The sequence below is a fragment of the Schistosoma haematobium genome, chromosome 3, assembly GCF_000699445.3.
Source record: "Schistosoma haematobium chromosome 3, whole genome shotgun sequence".
In the NCBI taxonomy this organism is placed as follows: domain Eukaryota; kingdom Metazoa; phylum Platyhelminthes; class Trematoda; order Strigeidida; family Schistosomatidae; genus Schistosoma; species Schistosoma haematobium.
This window is the reverse complement of record NC_067198.1, coordinates 14,706,853-14,724,675: the sequence shown is the minus strand read 5'-3', so window position 1 is coordinate 14,724,675 and position 17,823 is coordinate 14,706,853. Positions and strand designations below refer to the sequence as shown.

Genomic DNA, 17,823 nt, shown 5'->3' with positions numbered 1-17,823 from the left:
TTTGCTGCTGCCATTACGATAACCCTGAGTGCTGGAACCTTGTGAGATTTTTTTCTCGACTGCATTGACATGAAGGAACCGGTTGTCGTTCTCTACCATCGTGGCATCATACTTCAAGTTCACTAACCTTTGGCATTCGATAGCTACTCCCTGCAGCGTTATGTTGGGGCAGTGTTCTAGCTTGCTTAGGATTCTCATTCGGATGTCAGCATCCTCGGGTGAATGCAGGCTACAGATAAATACTAAGCATTTAAGTTGGTCTTCAGTCATGGAAGACAATTTGAACCTCTCATATTCTCGATCCACAATTCCTGCATGCTTCACCCAGTCATCTCCTGGTTCTTTCGTTATTTTCAAGCACTGATAACGGATATTAAATAGAGGTGATTGTTCTCCAAAGATTTGAACCAGGGTTTTGACTGTTTCATCAAAACTAAAGTCTCGTGGATTCTTTGGGAGAAAGAAGTTGCTATAGCGTTCATGTTCCATAGTCCCAAGTTTTCTCAGAAGTATTCTGACTTTTGAAGGGTCATCCAGATTGCAAAGATCAACAATCATTTCTATTTAATATCCGTTATCAGTGCTTGAAAATAACGAAAGAACCAGGAGATGACTGGGTGAAGCATGCAGGAATTGTGGACCGAGAATATGAGAGGTTCAAATTGTCTTCCATGACTGAAGACCAACTTAAATGCTTAGTATTTATCTGTAGCCTGCATTCACCCGAGGATGCTGACATCCGAATGAGAATCCTAAGCAAGCTAGAACACTGCCCCAACATAACGCTGCAGGGAGTAGCTATCGAATGCCAAAGGTTAGTGAACTTGAAGTATGATGCCACGATGGTAGAGAACGACAACCGGTTCCTTCATGTCAATGCAGTCGAGAAAAAAATCTCACAAGGTTCCAGCACTCAGGGTTATCGTAATGGCAGCAGCAAACCATCATCCCCATGCTGGTTATGTGGCGGTTTTATCCGTTTGAAGCGATGTTCGGGAGAAGCATCTGAACCATATTCGACGTCATGTTACCACCCAAACTAATGGATGGACGCAGACAAAATCAGAATATTCGTAGTTTTAACATCGGTGATAAAGTGCTCGTCAAGTCACACATTGGGAAAAATCGTTGCGAACCGGGAGTCATTGAGATGATGGGGAATGTTTTATACAAAGTGCGTGGGACTTTCGAAATGTGTATTAGACACATTAATCAAATACACAGAGAGAAAAGGACTCTAGACAGGGTAGATAGTCAAGTGAGGCTTCCACTAGATATAATTACAGATACTCCAATGACAGGAACCCCAACAGACACTCGTAGACGCTGGATACCAAGGAAGTCTGAACGCCTCAGGAAACCAGTTATAAAGTTGCAAGTAGACCCGAAGAAGAGGTCTTATTTTTGAAGGGGGTGTTGGGGTGTAGGGAACAACTTCCTACAGGTTCAATTCTGAGCTATTCTCCAGACCGTCGAATACAGAGTCTCGGGTTGGCCATCAATTTGTACTTTTCACATTTTACTTATTATGTAATCTTTTCCATTGTTATCATTGACTTATAAACTACCTTGATTGGTTTAATAATTTCGTATATGCATATAAATATTACTGTATATTAGAGTAAAGCCTGATGAGGATCTAATCGAAAACAATATTGTTCGCTTATATATGTTGTTCTAAAGTCAGAACAAGCAAGCTATTTGGCTATATAAACTTTATCTGTTTCTAAAACATAAATTAACATCGTTAGTGTACAAACAAACTGAACGGTCTATTAATACAGGGGAAAAACAGACAAATAACATACCGAACAGAAGCCAGAGAATAGGAAAAATGAGTCAACAAGCAAATATTGTTTTACAATGAACACCAAACTGTGATTGGTCAATAAAGAGATACAGTAGTACAAGGTCAAAGGGAGTTAATGTGGTGGTGGGCGTTTCCCTTTATTATTGGTGAGTTCATCTATCGATCACATTTTACATGGGGTGACCCAGAAAATTGCTTGCAAAAGACAAGCAAGCATCAAGAAACACTAAGAAGCGTTTCATCTGATCAGCGTTCACTTGGAATTTTTGCCAAAAATATCAAGGAAGCGAAACGTCACATGCAGAGGCTCTGATTGGTTGGCTGCTACACTGCTACTGTGTTTAGTAGCATTTCCAGAATCTTCTAGCAACCCAAGGACATTTAAAATATGAAAACCCTGTATTTTCTGTATTAAACTGAACCTTGGAGTAAACTACTTCTCGCATACTTTGAGTCTTCTATTTTGTGTTCAGGTCGCTGTTTGTTCTAGCTTGGGGGTTACAGAATAGCTTAGGAGACGGAATTAGCGTGCAGTCCGAGCAAAGCATGTCAATGTCATAAATGTCTATCTCTAGTTTTTTCTTCTACTTCCACGATCGACTGATATCAAAATGGGACTTGAGTTGCATGCTAACGTACTTGAACCATCCAGTGATATCATGTGTGGTGTTTATTGGTTAACTTTTCTACTAGTATGACTTATGTTGCAGTAAGTATTTTTGGTGGGACGTTTGTTAAAAATGGTTATTCTTTCGAATTATCTGTACTCAGAATAGTCTCATGAGTATAGAGCAATAAATAAAACCTACAATGAACGATAAATGCAACTTTCCAACCATAAACTATGATCTGCATTAAATAAGAACTTGCATCTAAATTTGAACGAATAGTTCCACAATATTTGGGCGCCGAGTTAATGTGAGTCATTAAAGAGGAAGAATATATATTTGTAAAATCTCAGCGAATGAATTTTAAGTAAATCCAACGTTTCGCCTGGCAATCTGGTCCATGCTTTTTCAAGGAAAATATAATCAAACAACAAAATTATCGAATATAAATAGGTACATGGTTCTCTGGTTTACTGTATACTGAATAAGTCACCCAACCAACGTTAGCCATGTTAAAGTATTTATTTACATTAGTGTGTAAGAGATATGTGGTGTGAAACGAAAAGTGTTAAAATAACAAACTGTGTGTATAAGTAAGTGATGTGAGAAGAAATTTCATTCAACTATATATTGTCTTCGGTTTGTGTATATTAAGAAAAAACATCATTTTATGTCGAATTATACTGAATAGCAATATCGAGTCATTTACAATAAAACAGAATATTTCCCAATGCAGTTAATAAATCCGTTACTTTGAATTCGAGTTATATCTCACCCAGTGGTGGCTCCAACGTTTAGAGTACATAACTTTAAACTACTGGGTTGCAATTTGAAGTATAACTCCATCTTGTGCTGCCTTGATATCCGTGTAGCATAATTGACTGTTCCACCTGAAGTGAAGCTCAATACCAAGTTAAGATAATCTCTATGCTGACGTTTAAACGGTTATGCAGTACTCTTAGTTCCCTTAGTTTTCGCTCACTATCTAATATAAAAATATGTACATATTTATAGAGTTAAATTCATTCACCTCGAAATCACATCACTGTCGGTCAATTTATCTCATGAAGCGTGAATATGTCTACACTAGAATTGTATTTCTAAAGAATGTAAAAGGTTAGAAAGTTTCATAATTACCAATTTTTTCTTCGTGATAAATTAAACGATTCAAAATATCAAACCGTTAGTTACGTAGATAACAAAGGGTTCATTTTTGGTGGTTGTGTGAGGCCGGAAAACAATAAATTATTATATAATAATTATTATTGTTGATAAACTGGACTGGATATAATTTTGTAAGATGAAGGTTTAAACTGTTGCTATACTACTGCTTCGATTGAAGCAATTATATCAGTATGATTGTAAAAAGTAGTATCCTATTCACAGAAACCTACACTTTTCGATGATTTAACGTTTGGTCAAGAAATCATACATGTTTTCAATATATTTCATTGAGTGTTCATAAAAGATTCTATTCTGTTTTCGAATTTTCTAGTTAAAAATACCAAAACATGTTCAACACTATTTTTACTATACCTTGTCTTGATAAACATAATCTAATTGTATATCATAAATTGTAGATTTCATTGAAGTTAATATTTATTTCCGTTCCTTAATGTCTATTTAAAAGTCTTTCATTGTCAAAATGTGTCAATGATTTGAATCGTTGTGGAATCGGTACCAATTGTCATGATCATTTAAAAACATTGGCTTGTGACTATTTACCAGTCCTGCGTTTATTAGCTTCTGGTGAGAATTCCAGACAAATAGTTTCCACTAAAAGACGGTATGTTATTATTGCTATACATTTATTGTGTGATATGACTTTAGAATAACTTTATGTTGTATTGTTCCTGATTATGTTAAATTGAAATAACTGTCAACAATGGTTTTCATTTAACTGACACTTCTATCTACAATGTGTCACCACTTTTTTCGTATGATAATCAAGTTTGAATAGATTCATATTTTATCTTCACCCAACTATTACGTATAACCAACCGCTAACTACCTCGATGCATGATATTTGCTGGTGTACGAGTTGGTTAGAAGTTAAGGTCGGCCAATCCAAGACATGGGTTCATTCCATAAAGTCATAGGCTGTTAGATGAATCGTATCAGTAAGTAGATACTCATATAGTTGGTATCTTCCTAATTCTGGTAAATAATAGTTCGAGACGTCCATTACTATGACTCAAAGTCTGTCTCGACGGCCCAGATCCATTCACTCTTTATTCTAAAATATTTATATTCTTATCTTACAAATTCATTCTTCCAGAACCATATTCTCTATCCCTAATATTTTCTACCATCGCGACATTTGTTTTGATAATTGCATTTCTCTGGGTTAATGTTGTGTAGCAACTTAAACTGATGTACTTATGTACCACTCTATGTCGGATACGGCTGATTTCCCTCAATTCTTCAGTTTCAATATTTATACATTTTATTCTCTATGCTTAATCTTTTAATTTATGGTATTATTCTTTTGACTCTGTCCATACTCTTCTTGTCAATTTCATCTCACGTTATGTTAATGCAATGTGTAAAAAACTTAGACTGGTATGTATTCGTCGCAGTTCCTACATTGATTATGATTGACTGACTGAATGTTATCAGTCTGTAACAATCTAGAGCTCCGTACGTACGTACATCAGTTCAAGTTTCCATACCACATTAGCACACAGATACAATCGTCGATTCAAATCCCATACTGGTAGGGGTAGTAAAAGTATAAGCAGTAATCGAAAAGATTGGGGTTTGAAGATGTTATTCAAGGAATACAATCCAGCGAAATAAATTTGGAAAGAGAAAAAAAGGACACGAAGAATTCAGAAGATTAGAATTTGGGAGAACACAGAGTTGATGCACCTGCGCTATTTCAAACGATTTTAAGCCATGTCATTCCAGGTCTAACCATCGGTTGCTATCATCTCGCAGTCCTCAACCAGGTAGTCTACACCTACCAACATGACTCAGTCCACTTGTCAGTGACTTCATGGATTTGTGCCATGTTTTTGTCTGGCCACCCCTAGATTACTTCCAACATCCCCTTACACCATAAAATATCGCATGTCGGGACAGTCAGTGGTTGGGCATACGTAACACGTTTCTCGACCGTAGCTGCTACCTTGACGTGACGGTCGGGCTTGCCTATCGTGATGACCCAACCGAGCTATATTGGTTGGAACATATGTTCCTGTATGTTCTGCCATGGCAGGCAGGTCGATTGGAGAACGGTAAGACTAAAAGCAGCAACGCAAGGTCTGAGGGCGAAGTCCTACTGCCGACTGTAGAGAGGTGTGATAGCAGTAAGGTGTTTCCCTCGGGCAACCAGCATGACAGCGATGCTGCCTTCTCACAAGGAAGGGCGGGGTTAAAAAAGGTCAACCCTAAAAATGTCGCACCCCACCTTACCTCATCGATTTCCGTCTCTGGCGGTAAGTCCCTTTGAAGAACGGAGCTAACACGTTAAAAACTCCCCACGAAAAGGCCGTACGCGACCGGCCTCAAGCAGTTGTCCCTTGGGCTCTGCGGTCACACTCCCAGGTCGTTAAGACCAACATTAATCCGACTTCCTTTTCAGATTCTTCAAAATTCCCTTCCACGGTGTGGGTAGCCGAGAAGTGATATCAGCCCTTATACCCGTAACAGCACACGAGACTGAATGTTATATTCTGTGTTAAATATCTAAATGCAAATAATTACTGTTATTTGCCTTAGAACCACATTAAGTGTTAGGATTAATGATACTAAATGCTTTCCCAAACCGAACTATGTGGATTGTAATGTCCAAACATGATATTTACTGGATGAAAACCGAACACCTTAACCATAGAGTCACTACTTCTTCAGTGTTTCTCAATAAGCTTGTTCACTAACTCAAAACAGAAAAATAAAGATTTCAACTTACAGTTCAAAATAAAATGATCATTTGATAAAATTAATCATCAAAAATCATATATATATATCGACTATTATCATTCGATTTACTATTCCTAAAATATTCCGGATTTATTATTTACAGTCTTTCACAATCACAGCCACATTTTGGCCTGATCTTGTATATTTTCTATTTTCTATTTATGGTATGATGTGGTTTGATTTATTTATATAAAAACCCCAGTATGTCCGAAATATATGATTCATATAGCGGAGGCTGATCTTGATGTTCTGAACTGAACCGGTTGCTTTAAGAGAGAAACTATAATCTCGGAGGACTAGGCTACTCTTATAGGTTTATTCATTATTGGTCTGGTCGCATAAATTGGTGCCTCTAATCGACGATCGTATCACGTGATATAATTAATCGGCTATAAAGACATAACAGTAAGTACTTATCTAAATTATTTCATCAGGAGGAAGAAAACTGTTGACTAGATGGTTTAAAAAAAACGTGAAGTATTTATACACCTTTTTTCCAAATTCGTTAGACACTGTATAAATTTTTTTTTTTTAAAAGTAACACATTCAAATATCCTTTTTCTATTCTCTTTCTCTCTGTCTTCCTTTTTTTGAACAGGTTTTTACATTATTTTGACCGAATATCATTGTTCCTTCGTTCATCCACTAAAGAATTTTTAACTAAATCATATTTTCTTTGATTACATAATCATTTTCTAAAGTTTACACAAAATAGTATCTGTGTTAACACAACAACTTTTTTTTTCAAAAAGTAATTCAAATTATATGTATATGTTTCTATTGGTAGATGATCACTCGGAATAGATTGTCTTGTCTTATCCTGTTTTGTTTCTACATTATTTTTCTATACCAAACTGATATTTTGTTTATATGTATCTATGTATCTCTCTCTTCTTTTTTGTCGGCTTTAGTGGTATGTTCATTTTATTTTTTCTTCTTTTTTTGTAATGCTTATACGTGTTTCCTTTTTTTTATTATAAAGAATGTTTATCAGGATATAATAATTAATAAATAGTTTTCATTGTAAAACATTTTCGTTTATTGATTACGTTGTGTACTTTTGTAACTAAATTATATCATAGGTATCAATGCTAAGATTGGACTTGATCGTTTCAAATAAATTGAACATTAGGTGGAAAGTTAATAATAAGCATTCTTATTTTTTTTGTTACATCCCAATGAGTAGATAAATTGTATTTCTGACCTTTAGTGACTTAATATAAGCCACTTCTTCAGAGTAACTCATTAGAATATAACAAAAGAAATATATTATTAAATGTGTGATAAGATTATCTATTCTTTTTTTTTTTTTTTAGAAAAAATGTAACTTATTTATTGCCAAATTTATAGATATTTTATTAAATAAGGTTGCTTAGATAATTAGTCCCAGAGTGAATATCAACTTTGAGGTGTAGGTACATCCAGCTGACGGAACGTGTGTCCTGGATTCCATTGCTAACCACTATCCATCTTTGTATATAACGCTTGTGAATTAAGGCTATATCAAGACAATACGCACAGTATGCACATATGCCAATAACAGACTGATCAATTGCAGTCTTAAACCTCAATGGGAAGATTCGAAAAGCAATACCAAGTGAATTTAAAACAATTATACTATCTCATAGATTTTTTTTTATTTTAACACAGATATTGGTACAAGAAGGCACCAAATACATATGCGCCACACAAATCTCATTTGATATGTGTGAGGGCTGTGATACTGCTCGGGTGCCCAAACCGAAGCAAGTGGTTTCTTAGGGGGTCACACTCGGGGCTTTCGACCTGAAGGTCTGATCCACAAGGCAGTGGAGCAACGTAAGGAGATGCAGTCCCGTGGTAGCCGGTGACCGACGATTGGTTCATACGCCATTTGTTCCTTCAGAATGCTGGAGCCCATTTGCACCATTGGTTTGGAATCAGGGTTTTCCAACTCCCCTAGGTGGACTCTCTGTGTCCACCAACCCGGGTACAGCGCCGGACATTCGCTTTTCGTCTTCTCAATTTCGTAAATAACACCCCCGCCACGAGAAGGCAGTGAGTAGGACTTCCTGGCAATGGTTGTATACACGTGGCCACTTGAGAGCATTTCGAGAGGGAGAGCGGACTCTCCCCACTCTCGGCCGTACCAAGGCATTTGGGGGCAAAGATTAATCGTTAAAAGCAAATTTAAGTTTATCCATGAAACTGAATTAAGAAAATATTTTTTTTAGTTTTTAAATAATTTATTAAAATTAACACATAAAGTTTAGTTATTAGAATTAACAATTTATTTTATGAAACCTTTGAAGACATAAGTGTTGTGGCGATTTGAAAGAATTTCTATTATTTATTGAATTAAGCGAGAAATTTGTACTATATCTTTATTCCTTAGAATGTGCTCACACATTCTTTTACAATTTTTCAATGGTAAATACATGGTTTTCTGTTTGGTATAAATGTACTGACGACAATTATTTAAAATAGCTTATTGAGATTGTTTAAACGAGATTTTGTTTGAATAAACTAACTTCTAAACTGAATCTTAATATCTACTTCGTTGTTAGTCTCATAAACCATAATAATCTTTATGTTGTCAGTTGAGTGAAATTTAAGGTCAAACAACTAAATAACTTGAATCTAACTACAAACAACTTAAATATTGGTTTTAATGCTACTCTCATCTATCGATTAAGAGTCCTAATGTTGACCGGCTAAAACAACATTGAAATTAGGATGTGAATACCGCTCTCGAATTTGACCTACAGTGATGGCGAAGCGAAAAGATAAACATTAAAGCATAAAAGTAACAAGAGTTACTTACACCTGTTACCTCTCCTGCAGGATCATGGTACACCCACCAGCGTTCTCCATTCAACTCTGTCCTGTGCAATCCTTTCCAGTTGCTATTTCTCTCTTTCCATATCTGCTTCCAATTCCCGACGCAGTGTTTTCTTTGCTCTTCCTCTTTTATCTTCAAGATTCCAAGTTAGGGCTTGCCTCGTGATCCAACTTGATTTATTCAATGTGCGTCCTATCCACTTTAAGCGTTTTCACCTAATTCCTTCCTCAGCTGGAAGCTGGTTTCTCTCCCACAGTAGGATGTTGCTGACGGTATCCTGCCAACACACATTCAGTATCGAGTAAACGATTGTTTAGATATATTTGTACGTTTTTGATGGTGGTTGTAGTAATTCTCCACGTTTCAGCTCCGTATGATAGAACTGTCTTGACGTTTGCATTTAAGATTCTGACTGTGATATTTGTTGACAGTTGCTTTGCTTTCCATATGTTCGTCAACTGTGGGAATACTATCTTTTCTTTGCCAATCCTGGCCTTATCGTTTGCATCGAATCTCTCTTGTTCATCGACAATGTCCAGGTACGTGAAAGATTCCACATCTCCCAGTGCTTCTCCACCACTAATTCCTTTGTGTATGTTGAGGCCCAATGTTGCAGACGCTGCTTCTACACTGGTTGTCTTGCCCCCAAATGCTTTGGTACGGCCGAGAGTGGGGAGAGTCCGCTCTCCCTCTCGAAATGCTCTCAAGTGGCCACGTGTATACAACCATTGCCAGGGAAGTCCTACTCACTGCCTTCTCGTGGCGGGGGTGTTATTTACGAAATTGAGAAGACGAAAAGCGAATGTCCGGCGCTGTACCCGGGTTGGTGGACACAGAGAGTCCACCTAGGGGAGTTGGAAAACCCTGATTCCAAACCAATGGTGCAAATGGGCTCCAGCATTCTGAAGGAACAAATGGCGTATGAACCAATCGTCGGTCACCGGCTACCACGGGACTGCATCTCCTTACGTTGCTCCACTGCCTTGTGGATCAGACCTTCAGGTCGAAAGCCCCGAGTGTGACCCCTAAGAAACCACTTGCTTCGGTTTGGGCACCCGAGCAGTATCACAGCCCTCACACATATCAAATGAGATTTGTGTGGCGCATATATATTCGGTGCCTTCTTGTACCAATATCTATGTGTTAAGATAAATAAACTCTGAATTCGAATACAATTGCTATGAACAATTCAGACTAAACTAGAAGTCATAAAGAAAGTTTTTTCCACTAAGAATACAGATAAGTTCAAATTAAACTTATAAGTGGAAATGTATCATTTGTCCTTTACAGTTCACTCCAACAACGAGGAAACCAGTTTGACTTGTCGCCGTGAAAAAAGAACTTATATAAAGAAATGTAAAAGTTTAAAGAAAAGAACTAATGAACGGAAAGGGATATTTCGATTTGACTATACTGATGAAGCAGATGGACACAGTAGTCTGTTTTATGCATACAAGCAGACATTCGTTGCGGTCTACTTTTATTCATGTGCGACAGATGGATTCACTACGGTCTATCACGGGCAGAATAGATAAACAATACAATAATTTCACTTCCCTACCATATGCAGAAACTTTTATGCAAACCAAAAGCGCTGATGAGCTATTAATCAATGCGCCGTTATAGAATGTGGAACTCTCTCCTAAGTATATTGTATATGTATATATGAAATGCACATATGAGATATATGTACATTCCAGTGATATACACAGGCATAAATGGCCGTGCTCGCTAGTATGCGTCACATGTAGTCACAGAATGCTTAGACAGGTCTATACTCTCCATAAGTACATATTGGTATAGAAGCTTCCGCTCGCAAGTATACGTCACATGCATATAGGGTGTACAGGCCGAGACCCATGAATGCGATCACTCCAGGCCGTAGCCCTGCTGCTTCCAACACTAAATGAATAATAGGTAATCAAATCAATTCGAAAATAAGTCGTCACATACGATATCCCCCCTTCATTCTCATCACACAAACAAGTTTGATGTCAACCCCTGCGCACTGGTTATGGCACGCTCTCCGCCACCCCAACGAGACCTATTGGTTCTATTCAGAGATAATCTTGACACAGAACAAGAGGGAATTTCTCTTTTCCTTGTAATATCGCATTTATCTCAACAAAACTTTTCCTTCAACCCATATATGACACAGAGTGGGTGATTAGCCCAATCTCCACCTTGACGCTCGCATTAGCTCATTGGAAAAATGTCCCCCACTAGCCGAAGAGCACTACGGTAATGTGCGAGTCGATTTTTGCCTCCCATTATGTATGATATACTTTTGAACACTACAAGTACTTCAGGGATAATCTCCCAAGGAAGTATAGTATTTCGTATGAAGGGCAAATTGCATACCTAATATTCGCATTCAGCCAGTCAACTATGCGGAATACAGGACCTAGCACGTATATGCATCTGTTCAGATTACCGCAACATATTAGCCCAGTAAGACGAAAATATTAAGATAAATCCCAGGGTAGTAGGAGTAGAATAATGTCAGTAGTAGTAGAAAACACTAGGCATGGAAAGAAAAAGAACATTTTCAAACTCTGGATCTAGAGGAAGACAATAAGTGTATACCTCTACCTCATCGCGATCGATTCTGAGCCTTGTCACTCAAAGTCTTCAACTAGTGGTTACGGTAATTGAGCGCACTTCAGCCGAGTAGTCTGCATATCCCTAACTACACTAGTCAGGTAGTCAATTACTTGATGGACTGATCCTATTTTATGATTCAACCATCCCTAGCTTTCTTCCACTCCAACCATACACCAGATAACATCGCCCGTCAAGGTATTCAGCGTTTGGGCACAGGTAATGCGTGTTTCAACTAATTCATTTGATTAAGGTTCTCATCAAACGATTTTCAATTCTTTCCTATTACACTATGGTTAACCCCATCATTCTTCCCTCGTTGTTCCCAACGTACATGAAAAATGCTTAGCTACTGAGTCCTGAGTGAACATCAATTGTGAGATGCCGGTATATTGAGCTAACGAGTCTCAAATAGGAAGAAACGTGTATCCTGGATTCTATTGATAGCTACTATCCATCTTTGTTTATAATGCTTGTGAATTAAGGTAATATAGAGACGACAATCCGGATTGTATGCACATATGCCAATAAGTGATTGATCAATTGCAGTCCTGAATATCAACAAGAAGATTCAAGTAAATAATATCAAGCGTTTTCATATATATTTGGATCTTTTTAAAGAACAATTTGCTATTCATTTGATTAGTCAACTAAATTTCAATATTTTTATTTGTAATATAACACTATTATTATTATTATTTTTTTCTATTGTGCAAAACGTCATTCACATGATTCAAAGTACTTAGACTATGTTGACCGAGTTTATAATGCCTTTTATTATATTCTGCATATGTTTTCCACAGAAAATGTGAAAACAAAAAACAAACATATACAATGATCGAATTAGCATTTCTTTACTTTTCTACAATGTATATACAAATAAGTTATTCTCCACCCTATGGTTATTCTTATTTTTTTTAAGAATAGAATTATATTCTTCAGACATTTTATAGTCTCTCTATCGAAATTAACTTTGTCAAGTTTCATTTAGGACACAAATCAATAAACATATGTTGTTGTGTACATGTAATTATGGAAACCTCTCTATTTATATGCAAAGTTCACAGTCCAGGCACGAATACTTATCTCCAAACCAATTAGAATATTAGAAATATATATATATAAAATCATTAAATATTTCTTTCATATTTAATCATTTGATTTCATTATATAAAATGATAAATAAAACAATCAATTAAATGGATACAATGGATACTACAAATAGTTCAGATAAACATTCAATAATCCCATCATCATCATCATCATCAACAACAACAACAACAACACCATCATTATCCTATACATCTAATCAACATAAAATTAAACGATTAAAAATCTTACAAGAAATTGAAGATCGTAAATTTCAATTAAATTATAATCGTTTAATGAAAGAACAAAATAAAATCTGTAAACAACTTGATATACAACGTTTACAATTTACTAGAAGATTTTCTGAAACAAATTTTAATTTATCATTTGATGAATTACCATGTAAATTATTAAAAAATGATAATATCATATTAGATGTTAAAAAATTTAAACAGCAACCACCACCACAACAACAACCACCATCACCACAGCAACAACATTCTATAACAATTAATGATCATGTACATTCATATTATGATTTGAATTCACAAGATAATATTCATGATAATGATCATTTAAATCAACCATTTTGGTTAAGATTACGTTCATTAGGTGTACCATCTGATGAAGATACATTATTAGCTGCATTAACATGTAAAAATATGAATATCGATAATAAATTAGAATCTAATCATAATGAAGATGACGTATTTGAATCAAATTGTAAACCATCAATTATAAATAATCAATTAACAAGAAGAATTTCAAGAAATATAGAAAAACAACGTTCTTCAAGTGTAACCGGAGCTGATGAAATATTGAAAAATGTATTAACTAATAATAATAATAATAATAATAATATAAAACGAATTAAACGTTCATTAAGTTTAGAAGAGAAAAAACCGAATTGGTTAGTAACATTAAATCAAATGAAACGTGATAAATTATCTCGTACTAATTCAAATAAACAAGAAGAAATAACAGCATTATTTAAAGGTAATAAATTCTATGGTAATAATAAACGATCAAATGTACTTACTATCAAATATCAACCATGTAATGATCGTCTTATTAAATCACATAGACATACTATTGTTGGTATAACACATGAATTTACACCATTATAAAACAACAAAAACCAAAAATATTGAGAAATAGTAATTTATAAAGGTTTCATTGTTTGTCTGTTTAATTAAGTTTCGTTGTTTGGTTTGGTTTTTTTTGTTGTAATATTTACATTCTATAAATTGTAGTAAGTTTCTTTTATTACATACTTTATTCAATTTTCATATATTCAGTATAAACTTATAAATACATATCTCTGTATTTAGATGAATTGAAAGATTGAATTTATAATAAAATGATATAATTTTTAATAATTAATTATCTCCAAATGCCCTGGTATGGCTGAGAGTGGGGTGGGCCCGCCTTCCCTCTCGAAATACTCTCACATGGCCACGCGTATACAGCCTCTGCCACACAAGTCCTACTCACTGCTTCCTCTTGGCGGGGGTGTTGTTTACGAAATTGAGAGGACGAAAAGCGAATGTCCGGCGCTTTAACCGGATCCCAAACCAATGGTACACATGGACTCTAGTATCCTGCGGGAACAAATGGCGTATGAACCAATCGTTGGTCACCGGCTACCATGGAACTGCATCTCCTCACGATGCTCCACTGCCTTGTGGATCAGACCTTTAGGTCAAAGGCTCGGGGTATGGCCTCCTGAGAAAACCACCCGCTTCGGTCTGGGCACCCGGACAGTATCACAGCCCACACACAAACATAATAATGAAAATGATGGTATTTACTGAAGACTCTGTGTGGCGCATATATATTTGGTGCCCTCTTGTACCAATATTTATGTGTTCAAATAAATAATAAATTAACAGTTATATTCACAAGTCATTCTAAGCTAGATCACTAATGAAAATCTAGAAGTACTAGATGATCGTTTTATCCTAGTATAGGACTTCTCAGTAGTGTGCATCATGAATTTGAGTCCTGTGTGAGGAGTTCTGGATGCGCAATTCTGAGGAGTCCCATACTAGAATAAAACGGCTATCCAGTTTTTCACGGATGATTCAGACTAGATTGACTAGTGAATTTAACCGTTGAAAGTAATTATTTGTATTAAATATGAACGTAATAATGAATATGAAAAGTAGTTTCTCTCTTTTTTTACTCAAATTCAATGGTTACCTACTTAATTACTTACGCCTGTTACTCTTCGTGGAGGAGCATAGGCCGTCCACCAGCACTCGCCATCAAACTCTGTCCTGGGCAATCCTTTCTAGCTCTTTCCAGTTGTTATTCATCCTTTTCATATCTGCTTCTATTTCTCGTCTTAATGTGTTATTTGACCTTCCTCTTTTCCGCTTCCCTTAAAGATTCCAAGTTACGGCTTCCCTCGTGATGCAGTTTGACGATTTTGCGCAGTGTATGTCCTATCCATTTCCATCGTCTTTTCCTAATTTCCTCCTCAGCTGGAGACTGGTTTGTTTTTTCCCACAAAGGCTGTTGCTGATGGTATCCAGCCAATGGATGTTGAGCATCTTGCGTAGACAACTATTTATAAATATCTGTAAATTCTTGATGATGGTTGCAGCAGTTCTCCAAGCTTCAGTTCCGTATAGTAGAACTGTCTTGACGTTCGTATTAGAGATTCTGACTTTGATATTGGTTGAAAGTTGTTTTGAGTTCCATGTATTCGTCAGCTGTAGGAATACTATCTTTGCTATACCAATGCTAGCCTTTACGTCTACATCTGATCCTCCTTGTTCATCGATGATGTTTCCCACGTACATGAAGGATTCTACAGCTTACAGAGTTTCGCCATCAAGTGTGATTGCATTGCTGTTCTTCGTGTTGTATTGGAGGACCTTGGTTTTCTTATTGTGTATGTTGAGGCCTACTGATGCAGAGGCTGCTGCTATGCGACTTGTCTTTATCTGCACTTGTTCGTATGTATTGGACAGGAGGGCTAGGTCATCTGCGAAGTCCAAATCGTCTAATTGGTTCTGAGCCGTCCATTGTATTCCGTGTTTTACCTCAGATGTCGAAGTCTTGATAATCCAGTCGACCACTAGAAGAAAGAGGGAACTTTTAGCTCGCTAAAAAAACGCTAACCAGGAAAAATAAATTCAATGATGTTATTCGTTAAATCAGTAGAATAATATATTACGTAATTACATTTACATATTATATTTTCATGATATAGCAGTAAGCTGACAAACAATCTAGACTGATTGTCATTAGTAGACTAGTAGGTTTTACTATAAAAGCTTATTATGAATTGAGTAATCATTAAGAACTAAATTAAATTTACGATTTATTTTCCTAAAGTCAAACCAGTTGACCAGGTTATAATTATACTATTGATTTGAATTCTATAATTATTGTCAAATATAATCAAATTGTGATTTTGTATCATTTATCGTATATTTTCATACAAGTTAACATATTTCAGGAATGACTTGTTGGGTTCGAACATTGAAATCAATCAATGAAATAGTGATTTAGTGACTAAGTAGTTCGACTATCAAACATTATTTCACAGGTTCAAACATCTTTATCCATTATCAGAATGGAGATGTGTGGAGATTGTAGTAATTTTAAAAGTTGAATTCATGAGTCGATCTAAGTTAGACTACTATTGAAAACCCGAAAGCACTTTATTCCCGATCTGATTTTGATGCACAGAGAAGCAATTAGGAACTTATTCCTTGAAGTTTGGACATTTTAGACGGAAACTCTGCACTTAATAGTTTATCTCTCCATGATCGTGACGCTGTTTTTGTTTATTTTACTTCGTCATCAGATGTTCGATATAGAAAGAAACACCTATTTTTTGTAGTTTAGCGTAAGCTAGACAGTGGTATGTACAATGTAGAGCACTGTGATCACATTGAACTAATGTTAGATTTGAAGTCAGCTTTATCACTAACATAATGCTTAAGAAAAAGCATCTTAGTTAACTGGGTTATTGATTTGTTTTTGAAATTCACTGGATAGTAAAACAGAATAATCGACTTTATAAGTGTATTCGATTTTAACAACAGAACGAAAGTCATGTGTTATGTACCTTAATCAACGAGAACTCAAGTGTAGTCAACCAGTCTATTGCCGCATACAACACTACATAATATCTTGGTAAAATATAAGAACCATACACTAAATATTTCATTTTCAAATTTCCATCATTTGTCCTTCATATTCTTTATGATTCTTCCAGTTCATAATTCCTTTCTGTTTCCCTTTCAATTCTGTTCAACTCAATCTTCTTAGCTTTCTGCTGTCAGGCTTTTCACTTCTGATTGATGTTACATATCTGTCGACAGTACCAGGATTAAGATATCCAGCAATAAAACTTTTAATTAACAATAAAAAGTAGGAAATTTGTATTTAAAAAAACATTAATTGTAATTGACTTGGTTACTATTTGAATAAAGTTTATGTAATACAAACAGATTGAAAAACAATAAATATCAGAATATGCAAAGATGCTGATATGTTGAATAGTTTATATCCATACTTACCATCTACTATGAATTCATAGTGTACTGAATTATTCAAATCTTATATGAATTTAGTAAATGTCATAACAATAACATGTGGCTTGTGCATGACTTCAACTCCGAGAATTGTCATGGTGAAGAAGTTCTGAAGATTTGATTTCTAAATGAATGAACGAACAAGTGAGTAGGATTCTATCGATAGATAATGTGTCCAGTAATGACTACTCACTTGATAGATTTATTACCTAAACTCTTCGATTGAACTGGTGTGAAAATAATAATAAATCACTTAACTAAAATAAAATATCAGATACGAAAAGAAACATGATTAAATGTAATAAGCGATTGGAGGATATGAATTTTTTAGGTCGCTCAGTCGTTAATGAATTAAGATCTATCCAAAGTAACCAGAAATTTTAGACCATATAGATAACCACTATCAAAAGGTCTTCA

General features: G+C 35.6%; 2 protein-coding genes across 2 annotated transcripts in view; both read left to right on the top strand.

Moving 5' to 3' along the window:
* Window positions 1–7,022, top strand: part of ATAD5 (ATPase AAA domain-containing protein 5) — a gene marked incomplete at both ends in the record, with an annotated part of 28,236 nt that extends 21,214 nt beyond the window's left edge. Inside the window, 2 exons of the mRNA XM_035733374.2 lie at window positions 4,049–4,204; window positions 6,941–7,022. Coding sequence (XP_035587299.2) covers window positions 4,049–4,204; window positions 6,941–7,022 — 238 coding nt within the window. The remainder of the gene's footprint in view (window positions 1–4,048; window positions 4,205–6,940) is intronic.
* Window positions 7,023–12,709: 5,687 nt separating this feature from the next.
* MS3_00005073 (uncharacterized protein) lies at window positions 12,710–13,980 on the top strand (the record flags this gene model as incomplete). Its single annotated transcript, XM_012942459.2, has 1 exon — window positions 12,710–13,980. The coding sequence occupies exon 1, from the start codon at window positions 12,964–12,966 to the stop codon at window positions 13,978–13,980; it is 1,017 nt and encodes a 338-aa protein (XP_012797913.1). The 5' UTR covers window positions 12,710–12,963.
* Between the last annotated feature and the right edge of the window lie 3,843 nt (window positions 13,981–17,823).